Source organism: Acanthopagrus latus, chromosome 17 (genome assembly GCF_904848185.1).
Source record: "Acanthopagrus latus isolate v.2019 chromosome 17, fAcaLat1.1, whole genome shotgun sequence".
Taxonomy (NCBI): domain Eukaryota; kingdom Metazoa; phylum Chordata; class Actinopteri; order Spariformes; family Sparidae; genus Acanthopagrus; species Acanthopagrus latus.
In genome coordinates this window covers 23,470,342-23,492,757 of record NC_051055.1, presented here as the reverse complement: position 1 = coordinate 23,492,757, position 22,416 = coordinate 23,470,342, and the positions used below count along the sequence as shown (strand labels likewise).

Below are 22,416 nucleotides of genomic sequence, written 5' to 3'. Positions count from 1 at the left end.
AGGGGGTGCCTTTTTTATGAGTTGATTTTTGGAAATCTTTTTGTCCCACGTCCCTATCAGTTTCCAGACCTTTCAGCTGCATCTGTATGCTCCACATGATAGCACCTGAGCTCCGTTTGGTAATGGAGACTGTAAAATGCAGCGGAGAACTCTGAGAAAGCTACTGTTGACGGGATTATTTTGTCTCCCAAAACATAACCAGCATTAGAAAACATTAATTAATTAGATTTAGACTACAAGTCTTTGTCCAAGTTTGTATTTAAAGACCTGTCGGTCAATGTGAGAGTGATATCAGGCTCTGGTTTTGAGTTTTTATATAGTGGTGGGTGGTACACTGTTATTTACATTTGGATCAGGGTTTGTACATTTAGGTCAAGCAGACATGGACTTGATGCTCTCTATTGAAGTGATGCACTCCCTGGGGGTCCGTCTTAAAGGCCAAACTAAAGTAATGAAAATCACTCAGTGTTATGGATCTTGGCAAATCAAGGGCACCCATATACTCTAAAGATTTACCATTCATTTCTCTTGGAAAACATGGGAGTGGGGAACGAGAGAGTGAAAAAGAGAGAGTGGGAGGTGAGGGAGAGCTCCGTCCAATGGAGCCAGAGTAAGAATTTATGGTCAGGAAGAGCGATGAATGTGTAATTTACGGTGCATATGCTACCATTCCCCCTGCCCTCCCTTTTGGTAATGAGAAACGGCTGTTTTGTTGTAAAGCCAAGGCATGGTATACCCCCTCCCTCCTGGCTATGACACACCATTAGTTTTTATTTCTGTCTCGACCCCTGCCCAGGCGCCAGCATTTGGCCGGTGATCGGGACCATCACAACTTCTAAGCTCATCCACCTCCCAAGATGGCCTCCTGTAGCCTGAGGAGGGTCAGACCATAACTACGGAGGACTCTGGAAACATCACCTCATACTCCCAGCAGACCACAAATGAACAAAATACTGAATGATCGAAGCTCATCTACCTAGTCGTGTGTTTAGCCAGATTTAACACTTTATCTGGAAGTAAAACCATAAAATACTTTTTGTCTCTATGTAGCCTATTTTAAAGCAATTGTTTTTGTTGATGTTGTATCGGAATCCATAACTAACTAACTAGCTAAGTGACTGACCATTTAACTGCTTCATTAAACTAAACTAGCCAAACTAGCCAATATCCCAGTGGCTAAATTCTCAACTAACGAGATAACTGGTCGGTCAGTCGGACCAGTTTAATATTTGACTGAGTGGTTGACTATCTATCCTGACTACCATAATAACTAACTACCTGGCTGGCTGACCAGCTAAGCAAAAAACTAAATAGGCTAAGTAACTGGCTAGCTAACCAACAGGCGGGCAGACTAACTAATTACTAATAACTTCCTGTCCGTTTCACAGGCAGCAATCCCCTCCCTCCTCCTCATGCCACCACACTTTCACCTCCCCTCTCTCTTTTTTGAGACAGCCATCTTTGCCATCCTTCCTTTCTTGAAGCCGCTTTTCTCCAGTTCCTTGGTGTGTTTTGGTAATATTAGCTGTCACGCTGGAATTGGCCGCAGACAAGATCGCCTCGTTGTGGAGTTCTCTGTCCTGACTGGATAAAGTGGGGCAGATCTTTTCTCTTTTACTGCATGAGCAAGGGGAGGATAGCCATGCGTTACAACAGTGATTACAGTTGGAAGTCAGAGCTAATTAACACTTAATTTAATAAGATAATACGACAATAACAATGATACTTACAGCAGCTTTGAGTTAGCAGCTGCAGTGAGAAGACCGAGAATACCATAAGATATTTTTGTTTAAACAAAATGGCGGGATTGCAGGCAAATATCAGGAGAGCAGCTAAAATCAAACAAACTAATATCAAAGTCAGTGTATGACTGAAGTTTCATCAGCTTCATCTGAACTTTATTTAGGATTTCACAGAATAAGCTATACATGATGATACTAATGCTTCTTATGTTTGATGATAAACACAGTTTGACATATTCAGTATCACAATCCATAGTATGAATGAATAATGCAGCGTGCAACTTCTCCTGAAACTAATATCTTGTGTAAAGCAAACAGACCCATGGAACAACATTCCCGGACAACAACAACAACAAAAAAAAAACATTTCTCTGTATCTGTAAATGTCATGAAGCCAGCTTTTGGAGTATAAATGTGTAAAATGCTATGATTGTTCTGAAACTTGAGCAGTAGGAAACATTATAGTTGTGCAAAATCTTCAGACCCTGTTGCAAAAAACAGACATGATTACTGAGCAGCTGATGATTTGATGGCTTATATGATAATCAGTGGCTTGTAATTACTGCATATTTGATATATCACTGTGCATTTACATTTCCTTTCCTCATGTTTTTCCAGACCCTATCGTTCCATCAACCTATGAGACCAATATTAACACACATGTGCAAACATAAACACACATGTACAAACATCTACATTTCCGTCGACAAACAACTTGATTCCGTGCAGATATGCATACGGAGTACACACATTTACACCCACACTTTAGGTAGAGACAAAGACACACTCTCACACACACACACACACGTGCACACACACACACACACACACACATTTGCATGCACGAAGGCACGCACATGCAACCTTGTACACATGCAACTACTGGTGTGTTTTTTTGTTGTTTTTTTTTTACCCCCCTTCGTTTTCTGATACAAACACCAACATCAATTTCCGAAACAAACAACGAAGCAACTATCAAATGGCAAGAGTTTGTGTCGAGACAACGGAGAGGGATGTGAGCCAGGATTGCTCCAGCCACCCTCCTCTACCTCTTCTTTTTTTTTTTGTAATAGATTCCTTCCTCGAAATAATATATCAAGAACCTTCTGTCCACAACAACCACAAATGATTTCCAGTGCCTTTCTTTTTTTGTGTCATCTCACAACAGGGAAATAAAGGTACAAAGACATACTATTCATTGTCTTTACATCACGTACAGCGGCTGTTGAGAAAATCCATCTGCCACCTCTCACGAAACCAACATGAAAAACAAATGAAGAACAGACTGTGATTAAAATCAGGCTGGAACAAAATACATCATAGACCAGAGGAGACTGGAAAAAAAAAGAGTTCCTTCATTCGTTATCAGACTTCCAGACTGACCGCTGCTTTCGAAAAAAACACAGGAATCTGTTCTTACTTCGAGAAGCGACATAGGTCGGTTCACGGCACGAGCCATGCCGGGCCACAATCTTCAACGTGGCCTTGCAGTCCTACGGTGATCCCTCACAGGGGAATGAAAATCAAACGGTCTTTCTGAATATCACTAGGACACCAGTATCTTCCAGATATGTTCATCTACTCAAAAAGCTCAGAGAAGCCTTTGTGTTGCAGCAATCCTCCAGTTCTCTTTGCATCGTCAACAATGCATAGCAGCATTAATCCATTTCTTCATCACTTTTGATCTTTGTCTATGGCTGGAGCTGCTGGCTGAGGCAGGGTCTTTACTTTCATATCAGCCCCTTCCAGCAGGCGATGGGGTTTAGGAGACAGAGCTGGTTGTGATAGTGGGAACGGTGGTGGTCCTGCTCTGGCCTTTTCTCCTCTTCCCCCCTCCTCCTCCACCACCACCGCCTCCTCCTCCTCCTCCGCCTCCACCACCAGCACCACCAGCAGCACCACCACCACCACCACCTCCACCAGCTCCTCCACCTCCTCCTCCTCTACTGCCATCGCGTCCGCGGCCCCGTGCATTCTCCCTCTCTCTCCTGTTTGTATCATCCTGTCGGTCTCCCTTCCCCTTCCTCTCTGAAATGAGAATGCACAGGATGATTAATAGTTTATGCTATTGCTCAAATAAACTCTTGTCAGATATCTGTCATCGTCGGATGGTGTATGTAAAAGTGCCTCCACTTGGCTGAACAGAATGAAAAACATGGATTCCTGAATGATAAGGGATGTGTGGTGGATCTGGACTTGTGGGCTGTGGTTGTGTGGTTTTTAATACAGGCAATGCAAGTGTCAGCCACACACATCCAGTCCAGAGTTACAACGACAGCAGCAATCAGTGGTTGGCAAATAATAATCAAACCCTTTTAGGACAAAGCAAAACATCCAAACATTTGTTTTTCACCAGATTAATCAGTTTGTAAATCAGTCTGTTGGTCTACCACTTTGGTCTGGACAACTGATCAACTGGCATGACATTTAGCCGAGACATTGATGGTCTTGGAGTGAAATATCTTGGCAACTACTGGACAGATTACCCTGAGATTTGGTCCAAATATTCATGTTCCCCGAAATATGAATTATAAAAACTTGTGCGACCCTTTAAAGGTACACTAGGAAAGATTTTCCAGGAAAAACAATATTCCTTGTGATCTACTAGAAGTGTGTGATGGCGTCTGTATCTGAGGAGTCCCTGTACTTTGCCTGTATTCTCTTATCTACTCATTATTTTACTGTGTTCAAACTGTTTCTGGAGAAAGATAGTTGATTGTCGGGTCTGCTGTTTCACTGTTTTACGGTACTTGTCTTCAAAACAAGCAAAAGACAATCGTGACTACTTTGGTGATGTCTCGATATATCGGTCAGCCCATATTATCAGCTGGTATTAGCGTATCAGAGATATGACAGTATGGGCGTCTATGTTGTTGATATTGGCCTGTATTGAAACTTTTTATATATTGATGGCATATGCAGCGACGTTTTCTGCAGTTGGCACCGTTCCTATAATAACAGTGCAGACTGGCAGGGTACGAGTACTGGTTGCTAACGTTAGCTTGTATCCACTAACGTTAGTGGCCAGGCAATGACGCAGTGTTCTTTATATGATGAACTGATTGAAAGGGTGAATTTGTGAGCAAACTGTGACTGTTCATGCTTTTCTACCTCCAAGTGAAAAGTGGTCAGTAGCGCTGTGATGATATACCAGGATGGTCACAGCAACACAAGAGAAGAGCCGCAGCAGCCGAGGGCCCTGGTCTGTCTCGTCAATAAAAAGCCATAAACGCCAAAAAATACTTCATTCTAATTCTAATCCTCTCTGCGGGTTCTCTTTTAATTGGCATTCACACCTGCCACACTCTCTAAACACAAACATCCACCACAGTGTGGTTAATGTCCACATGTAACACGTCCAGGATTGGAGACAGCTGAGCTCTGCTGCTGATTTAAAATGCGGCACATGCACGGACTTTACGAGCACTCAGGACAGTCAAGTGACAGGATTTTCTGTCTCATTAATCACTTCGAAATCACTTCTGGCATAATGAGTTAAACATTTTCAAGGGGCCAATAATGGCCCACAAGGGCGTGAAGAGCTGTCGCAAAGTGGAAATGGACATTGTGTCTAGTGTCACATGGCTAGTGTTTAGGCAGCACTCGAAAAGTATTTGGTTTTGTATATCTGAGGGAGTATAGTTACGGTGGAAGGATGTTTGTTATGAACTTGTGCGTTGAGAGTCTCTGCACATCCTGGAAACTGAGTGAACGCATGCCAAGGGCTGGACAGTGTTCACTGCACAGTTGACAACAGCAGGGCTTATGGCGCCACCATGTTTGTCTACTGCTGTGCAGTAATAACTGTAGGTCTGTGTTTATTTCCCTACCAGCAATTTTAAACTCGTTGTACAAACAGTTATGATTCTTTGGTTGAAGTTAAAGTGAAAATCTAAAAAGTCCGCGGGGGACACTATTTCTCAGATTTCACCAGTTTATACACCAGCCAGTGAAAATCATTATACGGTGATAAAGTAGATTCGATGTAGTTGAATCTGGACAGGCCTAGCACAGAAACATTTACTCACCGCAGACCCATGCAGAGTCACAATTGCTTTGCTCTCGACTGAAAGGCCCAGTCCCGCACAGTAGTACACAATGTGGAGCAACTCATTTTTTTTTTTTTTTTTTTTCGAAAGCCATTAGTGCCAAAATCATGAAAACAAGACTGCTGACATCATTTGGTGAGTTGGCTCGAATCATGTGGGACGATCGCATCTCCAACATGTTCGTTGTTTACACATTCTCCTGAATTAATAAACATATTTCCGAGCTTTTATGACCACCATTCAAACAAGCACCTCATATCGAACAGTAATAGTTCCAATTTATATCAATGAGGCACAATGAACGAGAGTGAAGCCTGAGCGAAGTGAAGGGTCCTCACGCACACTCTGCAGCATCTGAGCTGGTGTGCTTCCTGTGTAAGGACTTAATTACTTCTCTAACAAATCACTAATGGAGCCAAGAGAGGGGGACTCCATCAGTTTATGACAGCCCTGATTGTACCTCCTCTCCATCCAAGCTAAACAGTTTTGCCTGACAAATGCAATAACACATCCAGAAAATTCTGTTTTCGCGTGAGACCCTTTTGTGGAGCTTCAGGAAAAGGGGGGAAACAATTTGCAGCCAAATCAACACAAAGCGTGAGATCTGCAGACCACTAAATCACTAATGTTATACAAGGTCTGCCCCCTGAGTTTTATATAGCTGGTCTGCCAGCCAGCTCTCACAGATGAATCGACAGCTGTGCTCTCTTTGCACAGTTTACCCACATGAACCGGTCCACAGGGGTCACAGTACCATCACCTACTAAATAACCTCACAGAGGAAAATTCATTCCTCGGCACTGCAGCGTGTCTCTTTTCATTTAGCTGACACAAACTAAACAAAAATTCTTCTCGTCACAATCCGCGCGGCTTGCTACGACCCATCACTCGTAAGCTGATACCTCCGCTTGTCATCCCCGCCTTTCTGATGTGACCGACGTGTGCTCCAAGTTTAGAAATTTTGGCACATTGGTGGATTTTGTCGTTTATTTTATTTCACAGTTAATTATTCTTCTTCAGGCACACAACACTGAAATTCTTTCCAGGATGCAGGCGTCACACGGAGTAAATTCACTTCTCATTTCTCAAATTATGCTGTCGCTGCCTCGCCGAGCGAGGCCGCAACAAACTCGCTCTCCACATGACCACAGATCTATACGGGACAATGTCAGATCATGTTCTGTTCTGTCAACTCCCAGCCCTTAAGGAACCGCTGTCAGTGTTGACGATGGTGCTTGAATCTGCAAGCCTCCTCCACGTTTTGCTCACATATATCCAGTCACATAATCTGGTACATGTTGCAACATCTGCACAGTTGCCAACATCGTGCAAATATTGTTACGCAATGTTGCCTAAGCGTGCCACCGTCCAATAAGGGCTTTAAAAACTGCTCATTTGCAGTTCTCTAAATCCTTGTAAATAAGAGAAAGTTTCCAACATTGGTTAAAATTGGCACACGTTGCAAAACAGATTAGTATATGGTTACATCGGGAGGAAAAAGATATTTGCGTATGAGTCCTCATTAGCAATAATCTATTGCAGTTCAATAGAATCACTGCTGCAGCTCGAATTGTCTGTTAAACAACAGCTTTATCAACAGGTTTATCGTCCCAGCACCACAGCTGGTAAATATTTGCTTTATTTGCCTCACTACTAAGGACAAAATATTTAAGAGAAAAACGGGATCTCGGGTGTTTTTTGTTGCTATATTCATCCAATAAACTCTGGACTAATTGCCAAGATTTGCCATTTATCATCCTTACCTGCAAGTGAGACCAAGGGCGACTATTAAGCTGTTAAGAAGGTTCGTAATGGCCATTGAGTGGCGAGAATGACTGTTAACCTGCTGGAGAGCAAGCTGCTGTGCGGACGATAAGAGCCCAAGCAAACATGTCATGGACGTGTAAACCTCACGCTTCGATGGTCTTCAGAACAAATAGCTCTCTCCAGCTCTGATCCCTGTCCAGCTTTGCTGTGCGTAATGCCCGCCCTTCATCTGCTTGGCTCGTAGACAGAGTTTATTGTTTACATGCAGAGAAGTCAAGAGATTCTGTATCCTTCTGTGAGCCCAGCCAAACCAAACCCAATCAACACGCTGTGGGTCACAGACACACTGGCGGGGATACAGGCTTTCGGATGTTGAGTAACGGTTCCATCAGTCATCATATTAACTAGTGGAGGCATTTCGTAAAGCCCATGGACCTTATTGCATGTTAATTTGGATTTTGAGCGCTGTCATCTGATCGAGTCCCGACTATGTGTGACTTCCTCCTAAATGTGTTGGTTTCGCGTGCTTTATCTGTGTTTACCTCTCGAGCAGGGCGTCTTGGTCACAGTACATTTCCTTCTCTCTGTCTGTGGAGTGCAGGTCTGTGACGGTATGAAGGCCGGGGAAGTGTCGGGGCTGTGTATCTGCGGAAGGGGCACGCGGACCCGAGACTGCGAGCCTTTCTTAAATCCACATGTTTTGTTCTTCTTCATGCAGGAACCCCACTGGCTCCACTCGCCCAATTCGCACTCTGCAGGACGCTGACCTGGGTGGCAAAAATAAAAGAAACAAGAAATCCGACACAGAAGACTGAGGTAGTGAGTGAACAGTTCACAGCTCCAACATCTCACATTTGTTTCACAGCCTTCCTGTCTGCTTTTTACAGCTCAGCAGTTTTAGCTCTGAATAATGAGTTTAAGCGATTTCCGAATCTGAAAGCAATTTTATCTCATTTGTTTTTTTGACTACAGAGAGAGAGACACATGGAGAAGGTTGCTATGAACCTGAAAATGTACGAAAGCTTATGGCCATTTAAGACAAAGGCAAGTTTAGGGGTCGTGTTAAATTAGTCTCCATGGACTAGCAGAGTGAAGTTAGAACAACAGCAGCTGACGCCAAAAAGTCAGCTCGAGGCTCCGTGTCTTGGGATGCTTGGGTTTCACTCTTACATGCTGCAGTTTCTAACTTATGACCGAAGTGTTTTTCTATAAGTGAAACAGAAGAAAAATAACGTAAGGTCAAGAAATGATTGATGATTTTTCTCAACAGCTCACTTGAACATGGTCGGCCAGATTAAAATGCTTGCTTTTACATTTTACATTTCTGCAAAACCACCGACATATGTGTCGCATCAACATTTCTACTTTACGTGTCCAACCCAATCATCAGAATACTTGCCAAGTATGTTTCTGCAAAAAACCACAGATAAGTTAAAACTGGATGTTTCTTTAATGTTGCAACTTTAGGTTTGTTTCCGTCGTGTTTTCTATTTCTCTTTTGTCACAACGCTGTGCTTCTCTGCTCTGGTTAAGTTCAGGCACATGAACCACTTGGTCAGGGTGAGGAAAGCATCATGGTTTGACTTCAAATGCCTGTTTTGGTTGCCACCATCACACATGGAGATGGCTGTTTTTGGTTGCCACAACAGATGCTGTAAATCTCCCTAGAAAAACCCAGTGCTAGTGACATCACAAAATGGATGGGAAATTCCCAAGTCAGCATGAAAATGGCTGGAAATGTCTCAGTGTCCTGAAGTCCTCAGGTGTCTGGACAAATAGCAGCCTTGCTGGCTTGTTATAGCGCCACCACCTTCCCCCTCCACCTCCTGCTGAACATGATATGCCACATTCGGTACAAACATCAACCTTGGACGTTACAGTGCTTTGCAGACAAATTCACTTCTAACATAATTTAAAGGCGTCTATGAGTTGAACTTCATGTAAGGAGGTGGAGGGGACTGTGGTGGTGTGACATCTAGGCAATACAGCTGCCGAGCGAGAATCTTCTGTCTTCTGTTCAACGATTTCAACGTGAACCTGCTGGATATTTTAGAATTCTACACGAAACATTGGGACATTTTCTAGTCATGTTAGCTGGGATGGAACAAGGTGAACACAGTGCTGTCTTGTAAGAAACATAGTTGCAACATAAAGAAAGGAATCATATCCGGGCTTTGTAGAAAACGTACATTGCCGACATTTACTCTTGCGATCGGCTTGAGTTGGCTGCTAGAATAAAGTGACAGTAAAGAATGAGTCGACATGTGGCTGACACTTACGAGCTGCACGAGTGAGTGAAAGGCACAGAAATCTACTCTCTGGTTTGTTACAGGAGCTCGAAGAGATGCAGTGGCTTAGGGTTGCTGAGGTCAAATGTTAAAGGTCACTCACCGACACACTCCATGGTCTCGTTGGAGGTGCGCTGGTCTGGAGGGCAGCTGACATAACATCGCCCACTGTGTGAATACAAGCCCTCCTTACATTTTGTGCAAAAATTGCGATTGAAACACGCTTCACAATTGTCTATTTTACATTCTGGAAGACACAGGGGAGACAAAAAGAGAGGATCACATGAAAGGAACAGATCAGTTAAAGTCACATTCAGTCTGCTGATTGTGTAAGTGTTCATTGTTCACAAAACTTCGAGTGGAAACACAGATCTGTATTCTTTTAATGGAATATTCATTGGATCCTTGGCTGACAAGAGCTAATGGTTCTCCAGAGAGAGGACAAGAGGAATTTTATTTCCTCTGAGAGATTTATTAGTGATTAAACAACAAGGGGTCTATTTAGGGGGAGTAACACTCTTCTCTTAAAAACACATGCACCACAGGCCTTGTTTTTTTGGAAAGCGGGTGTGAATGAGTACAGCCAGGACTGTACTGCTCCAGTCGGTTTCCTAAGAGTGGGTTTCTCCACAACTAAGACTCATTAAAATCTTTCACTTTCCAGTCAAATAAACAACTTCTTGAATTTTGGATAATTAAAAACACGGGAGGATAAAAAACAGGCTCCAAAAAAAGGTTTTGGTTTAATCTTAGAAGGCACTTCCTAATTGTAATCAGAAACAGCGAATGATCCATCTATGATGCTATATTGGAAATGTATTCAGTTCTAGACTCGCCGCATTCATGTGTACTTAACTTAAGAAAGTCTACTCTGCAGCTGGGCCAGTGCCAAGGTCAGAAATGATCTAACACTGAATTCTCAGTGGGATCTTAATGTTCTTGCCTCCTGCTCCCAATTACTATTTTTAAGCCCCTGACAGCTAAATTTGACAGTACTGACATTTGTAGCCATATAATGCAAGACAAATGTTGCTAACAAGACATTCTGGGATGACATGTATAAAGTCGGATGATTGGATAATAACCCAGGTTAGCCACTGAGGGCCTCTGACAAGAATTTGCTGAGAAAATTCTGCTCTCTATGCAACAAACCAGAGCAGTGGAAACATGCTGCTGCACATGGGGGTTGAACACGAGTCAATATTATGATTAAAAAAAATAAGATCAATCTGATCATTTTGTCATTTTAATATCTCCAAATCTATGCTGCAATTAACTCCGCCACGGCTCAGAATATAGACCACATTATCTTTGGGTGCAGATCAAGATGGAGGGACGGATCCAAGATTTCGTTCTCACTTTCTTTAAATGTGCAATATGAAGTACTATTAGGTTGAAAACATTCAAGACTTCACTAAGATCCTCAACAGAATGTGGAGGGATAAAAGCTCTCAGTGACGCGGACTTCTACACAATGTTTAACATGCTAACCAGCTAGCCATAGTCCATCCACGTTCAAAACTCCTGTGCCAGCAGTTTAAATACCAAGCTCCCTGTCTGGACCATTAGCTGCACGGCTAATAGAGCTAACTAGCACACGGCAGCTACAGTTGGCTGCAGTTAGTGGTTACTCTGGTCATATACTGCCCCCTATTTGTTGCGAGTGGCCAATTCCTACAAATCGCACCTTTAGCATTGCGTAATAATGCTGTTTTTCATTGCATTTTCGTTAACTTCTCAGGGAATAATGCATCGAAACTGATGAAGACATCAGGCGAATCTAAGTGGCTAAGTGGTATCTATGAGCAAGCACAATCTGATGTGGCTCTAAGTAAACACTCTGGTGAGTTTAAATTATGGTTGAGCAGTTGTGGTTGGTTTGAAATTTAAAATAATAGAGCGCTATCGAGTTTGATACTGGATGATTTACTGAATTAAAGGGGACTGCTGGCAGAGGTATGCGCTCCACTGAGTGTGATCCTCAAACAAGAAATGTGACAGCAGGAGCACAAAGTTACAGCTCCAGTTGTTCACTTCTAAATGGCATCACACTGACCAGACATATATGTTTTTATAATATTTTTTGTAAGCACATCTGACATACAGAATGGGAAATCAAGAAAAAAAAAAAATTAGAATAGTAAGCATTTTTCTTCAGAAACCCCAACACGGGATGTGGTCGTTGCCACGAAATCGTAAGAATATTTGTCTTATTTCTAGTCAAAATACCTCATTACGCTGAGATCTGGGGACTTTTTGAGATAATTTCACTTATTACGAGCAAGAACCACAGTCTCTCATTGTTTTTCACTTGCACTTGAAGTAGCTTTTTTGCCGTGCGTAATTGATATAATAAATATTTTGCATCTGCAAAGAATCATCAGTAGTCATTTAGCCACGCTGGAATTCAAATAAATCTTTTTTGACTGTATATGATAGTTAATAAGGGTGTATCGGACTAAAAATATGTATAAAAAGTGAAAGCATAACAGACATGGATTGTGGCCTGGCATGAACCCTGCACATGAGGGCCAAATAAAAAGCGCAGACATCCTCTCGCAAAAACAGACAAACAACAATGTATTAGAAATGTTTTTGTTGGGATTTTGTTGCAATCCTGTCCTCTGCCCACACATAAGGGGAAACAGACGACAGACGGCGGTGCTGGCGCTCCCCGGCTAAAAGTACGGGAACCCGTGTCACCAGGACCCAACCGAGTAGGTTTGGTAAGTACCGTGAGTGTGGAAACCCTTTCACCCGCCTTCCAAAAACAAGCCAAACCTGCCTGCAACTATAATGAAGACCAATTCAATTTAAGAAATCTCCTGACCGTGCCATTTCCACAGGCATAAGTAGCAACAGAAGGATTTCATCAAGTGGTCACTTGTGTTTACTCATTATTGGACACTTGCGACTTGTTAGTGTGCATTCAGTAATAAGGGGTACCTCTTATCCACTCACAAACATGAAAAATAGTAGCATGAAGGTAGAATCCCTATTCGCTATTAATATTTCGGTCTTCGTCGAAGACACAAAGTGGAAATCTACAGATACACAAGACAAAGAGACTAGCAGGATATCCCTTTGCTCCTCCAAATACCCTCATATTGTACATAAACAGAAGATGATGGGCCAAAGATAAACAGATCGTTTACACTTCTGCAGGCTTGATTTGACATCAGCTGTGCAATGTTTGCCAGTGAGTTAACTCGAGCCTGGATGTATTTGGAAGATTCCAGATGTGTATCTACAAATCTAATGGTGCCGACTGAGTCTACAACTCGCAGCGAGACTCACGGGTGCATCTGTTGTTGCCTTCTGGGTTCCTCATGCCAAAGTATCCCATGGGGCAGGAGGCGAGGCACACGCCTATCTGACGGATGTCATTGCGCTCCAGGAAGATGAAGAGCTTGGGCTTACATTTAATGCAGCCGTTATACTCAGAACATCGGTCACAGCCTTTGGGGCAAGATGGTGGCCCCTCGGTACTAACTGTGGGAACATAAACAGAGAGCAGGATGCAGTCAGGTTGAGGCAGGCAAGACAGAACAGCATGGTGTGCCATCACATAAAAAGATAAATTGTTTCCAGCTAGATATGAATTTTAATATGGAAATAAAAAGAGAATTTGTCAACAATTTACCCATGAGAAAAACAACAGGGAACTTTAATATTTTGTTGGCATCCCCGCAGATCCAGCCATAAACCTGCCCACACTTTATCACTCCAACGAGGAGGGGTTAATGCTCGCAGTTTAATCTTACCGGGGCCAGGCCAAACATCTTTGTTTGAACAGTTACTCACTGTTTACCTCAAACCACTTGCCGGAGATCCTTAACAGATTTTCATTTGGAGAAACCCGGGGAATTGGGGCTGACAGCCGACCAAGGGCCAGTCAGAATCAGTCAACTAACATCACACAGGGCCTCCACTGGGGTCAGTCAGGGCTGTGATTATAATGTATATTCAAATATGCTTAAAATCACCCCCAAACTCCCCCCAAATTATAGAAATAAAAATGTAAAATGAAACATTTTTGCTGTCCTACGACAGGCAACAAAGCATCACCGTCCAAAACACATACGTTTGACTCGGGCAGCCCACCCAGGTGTATTAACGGCTGCCCAGATATATTTGGCGACCAATTTTACTATTTCATTCTTAATATGCTTTAAATCTGTCTGAGAGAACACCGGCATCCGCGATTGATTAAGTAGTTGATGATCTGCACTTGCTCCTCCCCTCCTTTGTACTGTCAAACACATACTCTGCAGAGAGACACTCTCAGGTATTACATCCCTCCTGTAAACACACATGATCGTGATAGGCCTACTCATGCTGTTGTTAATTGCAGCTGATTGTTGCGGTGTCTTTCAGTGCTGTGTCGGTTTGACAACGGAATTGTCGTCACAACTCCCACAAAGTCAGAGTTTGAGCCATTTGGTGCAATAACAATTTGAAAGTCTAGAAAAGCCGAGCCACCAGACTAAATCTTTTGATCCGTATTCAAGCTAGCCGAAGTTAGCTGGTTATCCAGTGTTCCCTTCTCAGATCCATGCCGTGGGCAGGTAAACGCTGTTCTGCCTCTCTATTTCATTAACTGCACAATTATTCAAAAACTGTAAACTAGAATTTTATAGATGTATACTGTTGTTATGATTAGCTAGCTTACACTTTGTGCATTAGCTAGCTAGCAGCCGATTCTTTGAGAACGTTCTACCCACTAGTTTTGCATTAAATTAGGATATTTTAAAGGCCACACTTGTAAAACGGTTGATTTTATGCAACTCTTCAAACACTGCGTTGACTCTTTATGTTGGTGGCCGACCCGACCTACCAACCTAAGGCATCAGTTTTTTAAAGTTGAGAATGAGACTCAAAAACTAGAACTTAAGGATACTTGTGGTCACACTGTCACAATAAAACTTTACTTGAGCCAGGTAGAATGGTCCTCCAATCCCCTCAGTAGTCATGGCTGAGAATCAACATCCAGTCACTTTCTATTGAGGTATCTAACAATACGAATCTCGTCCTCAATCCGGAAACTCTTCATTTTTGTGTGACCCCTGACTCAGGAATAAATCCAGTTCCCTCATCTTCTAAAAAAGGAAAACACACGCAGCACTAATCTAAATCATTTCTGTGTGTCAAAGTGCACATCGTTTTTCTAGGAGCCGTCTGGAGACACAAGCCCAGTCGTCTGAGTTGATTTAAGTTCCTGTGCTGTATCATCTCTAAATATACATCCTCTCACACAGCAATCCATCCGCCGCGCTGCCTCCCAGAGATAAGTCGGATGGTAAAAGCGTTAAAAGGGTTTCTCCCATGAACAGATTACTCCATGTGTGAGTCACCTCAACCTCAAATGCAGCTATTACAGGCAGGTCTTATTGCCCTCTATCGCCATTGATGAAAGAAGTCATAATGGCTCTTGATAGTAAAAATCACCGAGGGAGGATATGAATCTGAGATTGCGGTGTTATAAACTGTTTTTGACAAGTGGTGGGTTGAAAAAGAGAGTTTGCTCTGTCTGCATGACAAGCAATACAAGCGTTCCCCTTCTGACGAGCTCTGAGTGACATTTAATTCAACCGTGACTGGGAAAACCTCAAGTCCCTGTGTCGTAGGAGGGATGGTTGAAGAAAACACAGAATCTGGTGCCATCAAAGACATAAATGTTGTGAATCAGAGGGAAATTGGAAAAAAAAAAAAAAACCCTTCCGTATCCGCAGGGCAGAAACCTCAAGTGATAGTGACGCTGTAGAGGGTGCTCATGTATATGGTGAGTGACCTAAATCCTTCCGCCCTCATTACAACGGCACACGACAAACTGCGGCAGCATTTAAGGTCATCGTGTGTGTGTGTGTGTGTGAGAAAAACTGATATTTTTACAATGCAAACAACAGTCACTAACAGCTCTTCCTTTTTCAGTATGTGTGAAGTCAACAACACCACATCTGTTACTGTGGCCAGTTGTGGTATTATATGAATTCTGGTTCACTGAGTCTGGGGCCGAGGCTGGCATTGGCTGAAAGCTCCTCGTGTGTAAAGAAAGAATTATTCCAAAGCTGACAGTAACACCAGCGCCGAGGCTCCGAGGCCGCCAGAGATATACTGCGTGTCGGCCTGAGCACCATCTTTGTGGTTGCGTGAGGTCAGAAAAATGCTTACAACAACACCGGCAGCACGGTCCAATTGAGAGCTTAGGACTGTCAGGTACTCATTCCATTATGTGCCCACGGAGCCAGACACAAAAAGAGTGATGGCTTTGAGGGCGAATCCATCAAAACTCCTTTTATAAACAGTCCTAATACCCATAAAAGTTTTACATAAACTGAGAGAGGCATAATCTTAAAAGGAGGAAGAAAGAGGAGCCGTTCGGGGGGGAACCGCTGAACCTAACATAACCTGCCCAGCTAAAACAAACAGGAATGATAAGAAAATAAACAAAATGTTATCTTTGCTTTGCTTGTTAAATGTTTAGAAGACGGTCACCACTGTGACTCAGACCGCAGAAACGAAAGGCAGCAGTGCTGGAGAGGGAGAAAAATATGAGACAAAAAACAAGCTGAGAAAGAGAGAACTCACCACGTCTCTGCCTTCTCGCCTTGGAGAGCTTGAGAACATCGCTGTGACCCATGGAGCTGAGGAAGACCATTGCCAGCGCCACCAGTCCCAGCTGCATAGTCCCTGTTGCCTTCGCGGCCACGCAGGGTCCCCCCCTGCGACCAGATGGATCAGGCTGGGGGGGGGGGCCCTTCCTCCGTGGGACAGGTGAATCCCTCTTCTGCTGGGACGGATGATCCCTCCTCTCTCCTGTCGCACTGCTCTCTCCCTCTGTCTGACTCTCCCTTTCCCCCCCTCTGTCTCTCCGTCTCTTTCACTCTAGTGGCTGCTGCGTAGTGGAGGGTGATGCTGCGGTTGCAAGTCCAAACAAGCCCGAGGCACAACAAGCCATCACGCTGGTGGTAGTACTGGCAAATGGGAGCAGACAGGGCAGGGTTGTCGGATGGTTGGAGCGGGGGTTGAGGAGTTGTTTGGAGGATAAAGAGGAGGAGAGAATGGAGAGGAGATTGACGAACTTCTGGTGGTTCAACCCATGAAGCTCGGGATGGGCTGGCAGGGAAGCAGGGAACCTGCCGTCGAAGGAGAGTTTGTTGTGAGTGAGTGAGTGTCTGCCTTGACAAGTATGTGTCTTTTGAAGACGCTCTAAAACAAGGCAGATTGAGCAGAGTTGGATTCTTGCCTATGTCTGACAACACATCTATCTAAAAAACAGAAGACAGGAAGATGGTGAACAGGCTTCAGGGAAAGGTTAAAGTATAAAAGTACTACCAGGAACTTGAACTGGTTTTAAAACCATCTCAATTTAATACTAATGCCTCAGTATATGTCCAACTAATAAAACGAACTGCTGTAGTCTGGTGGTACGGCAGCCAGATGGCAGGTGTTTATACTGCTTTTGTCCACAGGGGGCACCAGAATCAACAAAAAACGAAAGGTAGTTGCTGCTTTAAGGAATACTATAACAGTCTGGCTAACATGCGTCTTTGCTGTCTTGCTGAAAGTCAAAAGTGATGCCTGATACGTTCGTCGTGCCTGTGTGAGGTATTATGAGGCTACAGACAACAGCCAATTAGCTTAGCTTAGCATACAGACAGGAAACGGAGGGAAACTGCTAGCATGGCTCTGTCCAAAGTAGAGTTTCACTGATTGCAATTTTCATGACCAATCCTAATTACAGTCCTGTCAGACCTATTACTTTTGCGCAGTGTAAAATGGACTCTTATTGTGAAAGGTGAAAATGGAAGCTTGGAGTCTGGAGTATGGAGTCTGACTAATGTCGTGCAGTTAGAAGTCTGCAGCCAGATTCAGACAGCGGAGCCGGCGTTGTACAAAATCAGCACGAAATCTGATTTATCTGACACTGATCAGGTGGTCCTGAAGCCTAAAACCATCTGATTTGGGTCCTTGGCTGCTCCGTCAGTGCATCTCTAGTCGAAAGGTGATGAATAAGTCTACAAGCAACACTTCGGCTATAACTCATTAATACATATCATGTTTAGACAGAACAAAATTGAGCCATGGGCAGTGACTTCCTAAAAACTGATGGTGCTGATTGCTGTACATCCTCATGATCACCATGACGCGCTAGAAATCACTGCAGCTGGCCGAGAAAGAGAGTTAAGCTACAACTTATTTCACTAATGTACATATTTAGCTACAGAGGTCCTGACAGGCACAGAGGACAGCATGGCTCAGGGTTTTCCCCCTTTCTTTTTTACTCTTTATTCTGAGCTAACCGAATCTAACCAGCTGCTGGCTGTAGCGTCATATTTCTTATACAGATGCGAAGGCGAGATCAATCTTCTAGAATAACGTGACATATCTGCACACTCAAACAATTCCAGCCCAACAAAACAAGGGTATATTATTTGGCTTGCATTATTTGACCTTTGACTGGCAGTCGTGAAATGAGGCAACTAAATACCTCAAACGGTTTGGGACCGAGGCCTTTCTCGCTGCATTCGCATGATGAATTGAACACGTGTGTCCTTTCGAGAACGTTGATAACTCGTCTTGGAAATGCAACATACATTCAGACTGAAGGCCTTTGTCGTACTCGCTGCTGAGATCTTTTTTAGATAGTGTCAAAGCTGCCTGTATTTACAGCTCTTGTGTGAAGAGGACACACAGAACATGTTAGGAGCCGAGCAATGGGAGGTCCTCCCTCGCAGCTCAATAAAGAAAAATAGGACCATATTTGGCTGTTGAGTCGGTTGTGCCTCTGAATCACACTAAGGACAATGCCATTTGGTGCGTCTAAACATTCCAGCAGGCAACATTACGTCCTTTGTTAAAGTATAAATCAAAAAGGGGCGAAATCGTCTCAGATTTCACCATTTTTCCTTTTTAGCTGGACTGACCCAAAACATTTCGAGCGGCGAGAACAGGAGCTCTGCATGATGCCAGACATAACACACAATCTTTTAAATGATAAAAATCCCCTTTTATTTGATTTCTAACTGATATGAACGAGTGCAAGTAAGTCTTTAACGATTTCCAGCCCCCTTTGACAGCGACTACGCACCTTGTCTTAAAGCTGTGCTCTATTTCTGCCTTAAAATGGAGCCAAACAGTCCCTGAGAAACAACAGCGTCTGAACACCGTAAAACATTAATGTGACATTACTTAATTTCCTGAGCTAAATGGAGTTTGTCATTTGTGGGCATGTGTTGAAGCCGGCCTGGGGCTAAAAAGAAAAAAAAGACAAACACATGGACAGACAACAACACAGAATTTCCCAATCCTAAAGTCTCATTTTCAGACCAAAAGGGGAAGTTCCTTTTCCAAATCATTACAATCCCCAAAGCATTGCCTCACACCTAACAGCGCACGAGGGTACTTGTACTCCCGTCCTAATCAGGAAACACTTTAGACTCTCTTCCCCAGAAGTTTATTTACTCCTTAACAATTAATGACTCACGATGTCACTGACACCTCTCGGATAAAGTCATATTTACAGGAAAGAGCCAAAAGAGTGGCGCGGCCAGTCGTCTGCAGCACCTGTTGGATACTTGGGAGAGTGATGATTAGAGAAAGGGACATGCTAAGTCTCTGGATCACTCAGAACACAACCTTTCCAGCACTGAGCAACCCAAGACGTGTGCCAGAGACTCTTTCATAACACAGCGCTCCCACGACTTTGTGCAACCTGCCAAAAGCCCACCTCGGCCCATCTATATCTGCTCTCACACGGCACGGAGATAGGTGACGGGATCTGGCTGTTAACTCACAGAGACACACAGATTGTTTTTAGTCCCGGCCCATCTGCAGCGCATTGAACAATCGCCTCGCCACAAGCATCTCACCGGGCAGGTAGCGCTCTACTGTGGCACCTGTATGTTTTGAGGGTCCTCTGTCTGGGCTCCCTCAACCATTTAACCGAGCGCCTTTCCTCGCCGTCGGCCCCATTCAGCTGAGCCCGATGAAACCAAGCCCCCGCTCATCAAATAGTCAGGAGATTAAATTGCCTCCTTTGTAAGTCTTAACTTTGATCTATCAATTATTCAAGCCCTGAAAGGGAGCTCCCACACTGGGAATTTATCGAACTCGAGAAGGTGCCACAAACTCTGAGCTCAGAGTTACAAATGCAACCTGTCGATGAACTTTGCGCCTGTGACCGAACCTGCGAGGCTTTTTGAAAGCGCGTTGAAGAGCTGAGCAGAGATCGTTAACGTGTGTGAAGAGTCTCAAAATGCCTCGAATACACACAAAGGTTGGATTTTTATGGGTAAAACTGGCATTCGCAATGGCAATGAGACGGAAACCCAAAGGGCAGACAAAGGATAAAAAGGCACAACCTTTAGAGAAGTCGTAATGGCTTTTTTTTCCCCTCTCACATTGGAATGATCAAAATGTCGCCGCCAGAGTTTCCCCTGTTCCGCTGCAACATGTGGCCGCGTACTAACCTCACAATGAAATTGTTTTTAAGTTGCATCTGCAGCGGGGACTCCAGAAGTAGAACTTAGCAGTAAATTCTGGCGTGGACGAACACACTTTATTCCCTCACTTTGGCAACAGGAACTTGTGGCTGATTTCGCCCAGTTAAAGTGACCTTTAATGTTAGAAAGTTATTTTGATTCGTTAAAAGCTCCAGATTTTTCACATCCGAGCCATGAGCTCTGGCTGCGCGAGCCAACCGAGCCCACAGCAAAAAACAGAAGGAAAAAACAAGAGGAGATGATGCAACGGAGACGAAGGACTGGGGGAAATGAGGTGTTGACTGGTATGTTAAGAAAAACAAGCCGGACTCATCATCCTCCTCGTGCATGCACCCGTGCTTTTAACACCTTTAAATCTGCAGATAAGTCGCCTGGCCAGCTCGGTGTGGAGAAGCACCTGGCACCCGCAGAAGCCTCAACCATTTTGTTAATGACTTCCTCTGCTCGAAAGAGTTCAGGCGGCTGAAACACACTTGACACTCAAAGCTGAGAAAAGCGTCATCAGCCCTCTCCTCGAAATCAAACCCGCACCAGACCCTTTACTTTCTAAGTGTTTTTTCATGTAGGACTAAATCCTGCACAGCTCCAGGAGACTGAGGGCTGATCTTCTACAGCTCGGTTGAGCACAGGTTCAGCTTTGTCCCACAGACTCGCACACCATGCTGGATTACAGCTGTTTGTGTTGCACTGCTCTTCAGGGAGAAAGGGAAATCAGATGCAGATCCCCCACCTGTCCCCGGTCCAGCATCTCTGCTGTCACGTCACTGTCCTGTTGTTTTTCTAAATCCCCTCCCTGCTGGACATTTTGAAGCCGGGGTTTTGCTGACATTTGTGTCAGCTCGAGTGACTAGTGTGGCTGTGTATGGATGGATATCAGTGTAGTCCCAGTGATTGAAAAACTGTATGTTCAAGTTCAGTTTAAGCATCATGTGATTTGCTAAAATAAATGTTCAGTGTTTCTGCATATTTAGTTTAAGTATTTGGGTAAAAAAAGAGAAAGTGACCTCAAGGTGACTGCAATGGATTTAGAGTCTCAAGTTTGACTCTTCTAACAAGGGAGGTGTTACTGATTTCAAAATAAAATTAATAATGGTCGCCACGGGCATAATAATAATAATAATAATAATAATAATAATAATAATAATTGTAATAATAATATTAAAACAAGGACAAAAACTGTTTTCAATGTGTTTAAAGTACAATAAAGTTAATTTTAGATTGTCTAGATTCCTTGAAACAAAGTTTAACCCAAAGTCAAGTTATTAAATGATAAGAGTCTAATATGAGTCTTAATCCAACCAAAGCCTGGTATCAGATAATAAAGACAGAAGGCTAAAATGTGAAATCAGAATCAACCCACCTGTGCGTCGGAGTCCCCGAGTAACGCTGTTCATTGAGCGGTCCGGACTCAATTTCCTTTTTTATAAGGGAAATTCCGTTACTTGTTTGGTCACAAAGAACTCCTCCTCCAGGATACCCCCATGCAACCTTTCTCTGTCATCATTTAAAAAGACATATGATTTCATTTCTCTCGCATCTGTCACGATTTCGAGGCACAACTTTCTCTGCCGGGCTGCGGAGAGGATGCGCAAAGACAGACAGACAGACAGACAGACAGACAGACAGACAGGCACAATGTGCACTGGATTTAAAAAGAAAAAGAAAAGAAAAAGAAAAAAATAATTCCTCCAGTGAAAGATTATATGCATGAAAAAGACATATTCCGATGACTTCACTCTGAGTTTTCTTTCTTTCTTTCTTTCTTTCTTTTTTTTAATGTTTTTTTTTTTTTTTTAAACAAAACAAAACAATTATTTCGTCTTCATCAGCTCAGGACGCGTGTTTGCACTCGAGCTCCTGCGAGTCGCGCTTTTTTAATTAAAAAAAAAAACAAAAAACCAGAAAGTCCACTTTGGAGCGTCGAACTGCATCAAACTCAGGCAAGTACTTACAAAGCCGTGATGTTTGCATCCAGAGCCCAGCTCTGCCAGCGGGCACTGCAGGCCCCACCCCTCAGATCCTCACTGCGAGATGAAAAACCTGCGGTGGACTTGTGTCCAAGTGT

The 22,416-nt window shown here is 43.5% G+C and overlaps 1 protein-coding gene and 1 long non-coding RNA gene across 7 annotated transcripts in view; one reads left to right on the top strand and one right to left on the bottom strand.

Annotated features, from left to right (window-relative positions):
• The window catches only part of LOC119006093, a 67,991-nt gene that overhangs the window by 10,825 nt on the left and 34,750 nt on the right, over positions 1-22,416 (top strand). For 4 of the 6 annotated variants that reach the window (XR_005070672.1, XR_005070671.1, XR_005070670.1 and 1 more), the window contains one exon: positions 8,277-8,374. This is a non-coding gene — a long non-coding RNA (uncharacterized LOC119006093). Of the gene's footprint in view, positions 1-8,276; positions 9,940-22,416 lie in introns of those variants that run through there. The other 2 variants (XR_005070669.1, XR_005070667.1) reach the window with 1 other exon arrangement.
• rspo1 (R-spondin 1) lies at positions 1,866-16,742 on the bottom strand. The gene is made up of 6 exons (XM_037074457.1): positions 16,435-16,742; positions 13,144-13,338; positions 9,950-10,093; positions 8,101-8,325; positions 3,654-3,770; positions 1,866-3,614 (listed from the first exon to the last, which is right to left on the bottom strand). Exons 1-6 carry the CDS (start codon positions 16,529-16,531, stop codon positions 3,505-3,507), a joined length of 888 nt encoding a protein of 295 aa, XP_036930352.1. The 5' UTR covers positions 16,532-16,742; the 3' UTR covers positions 1,866-3,504.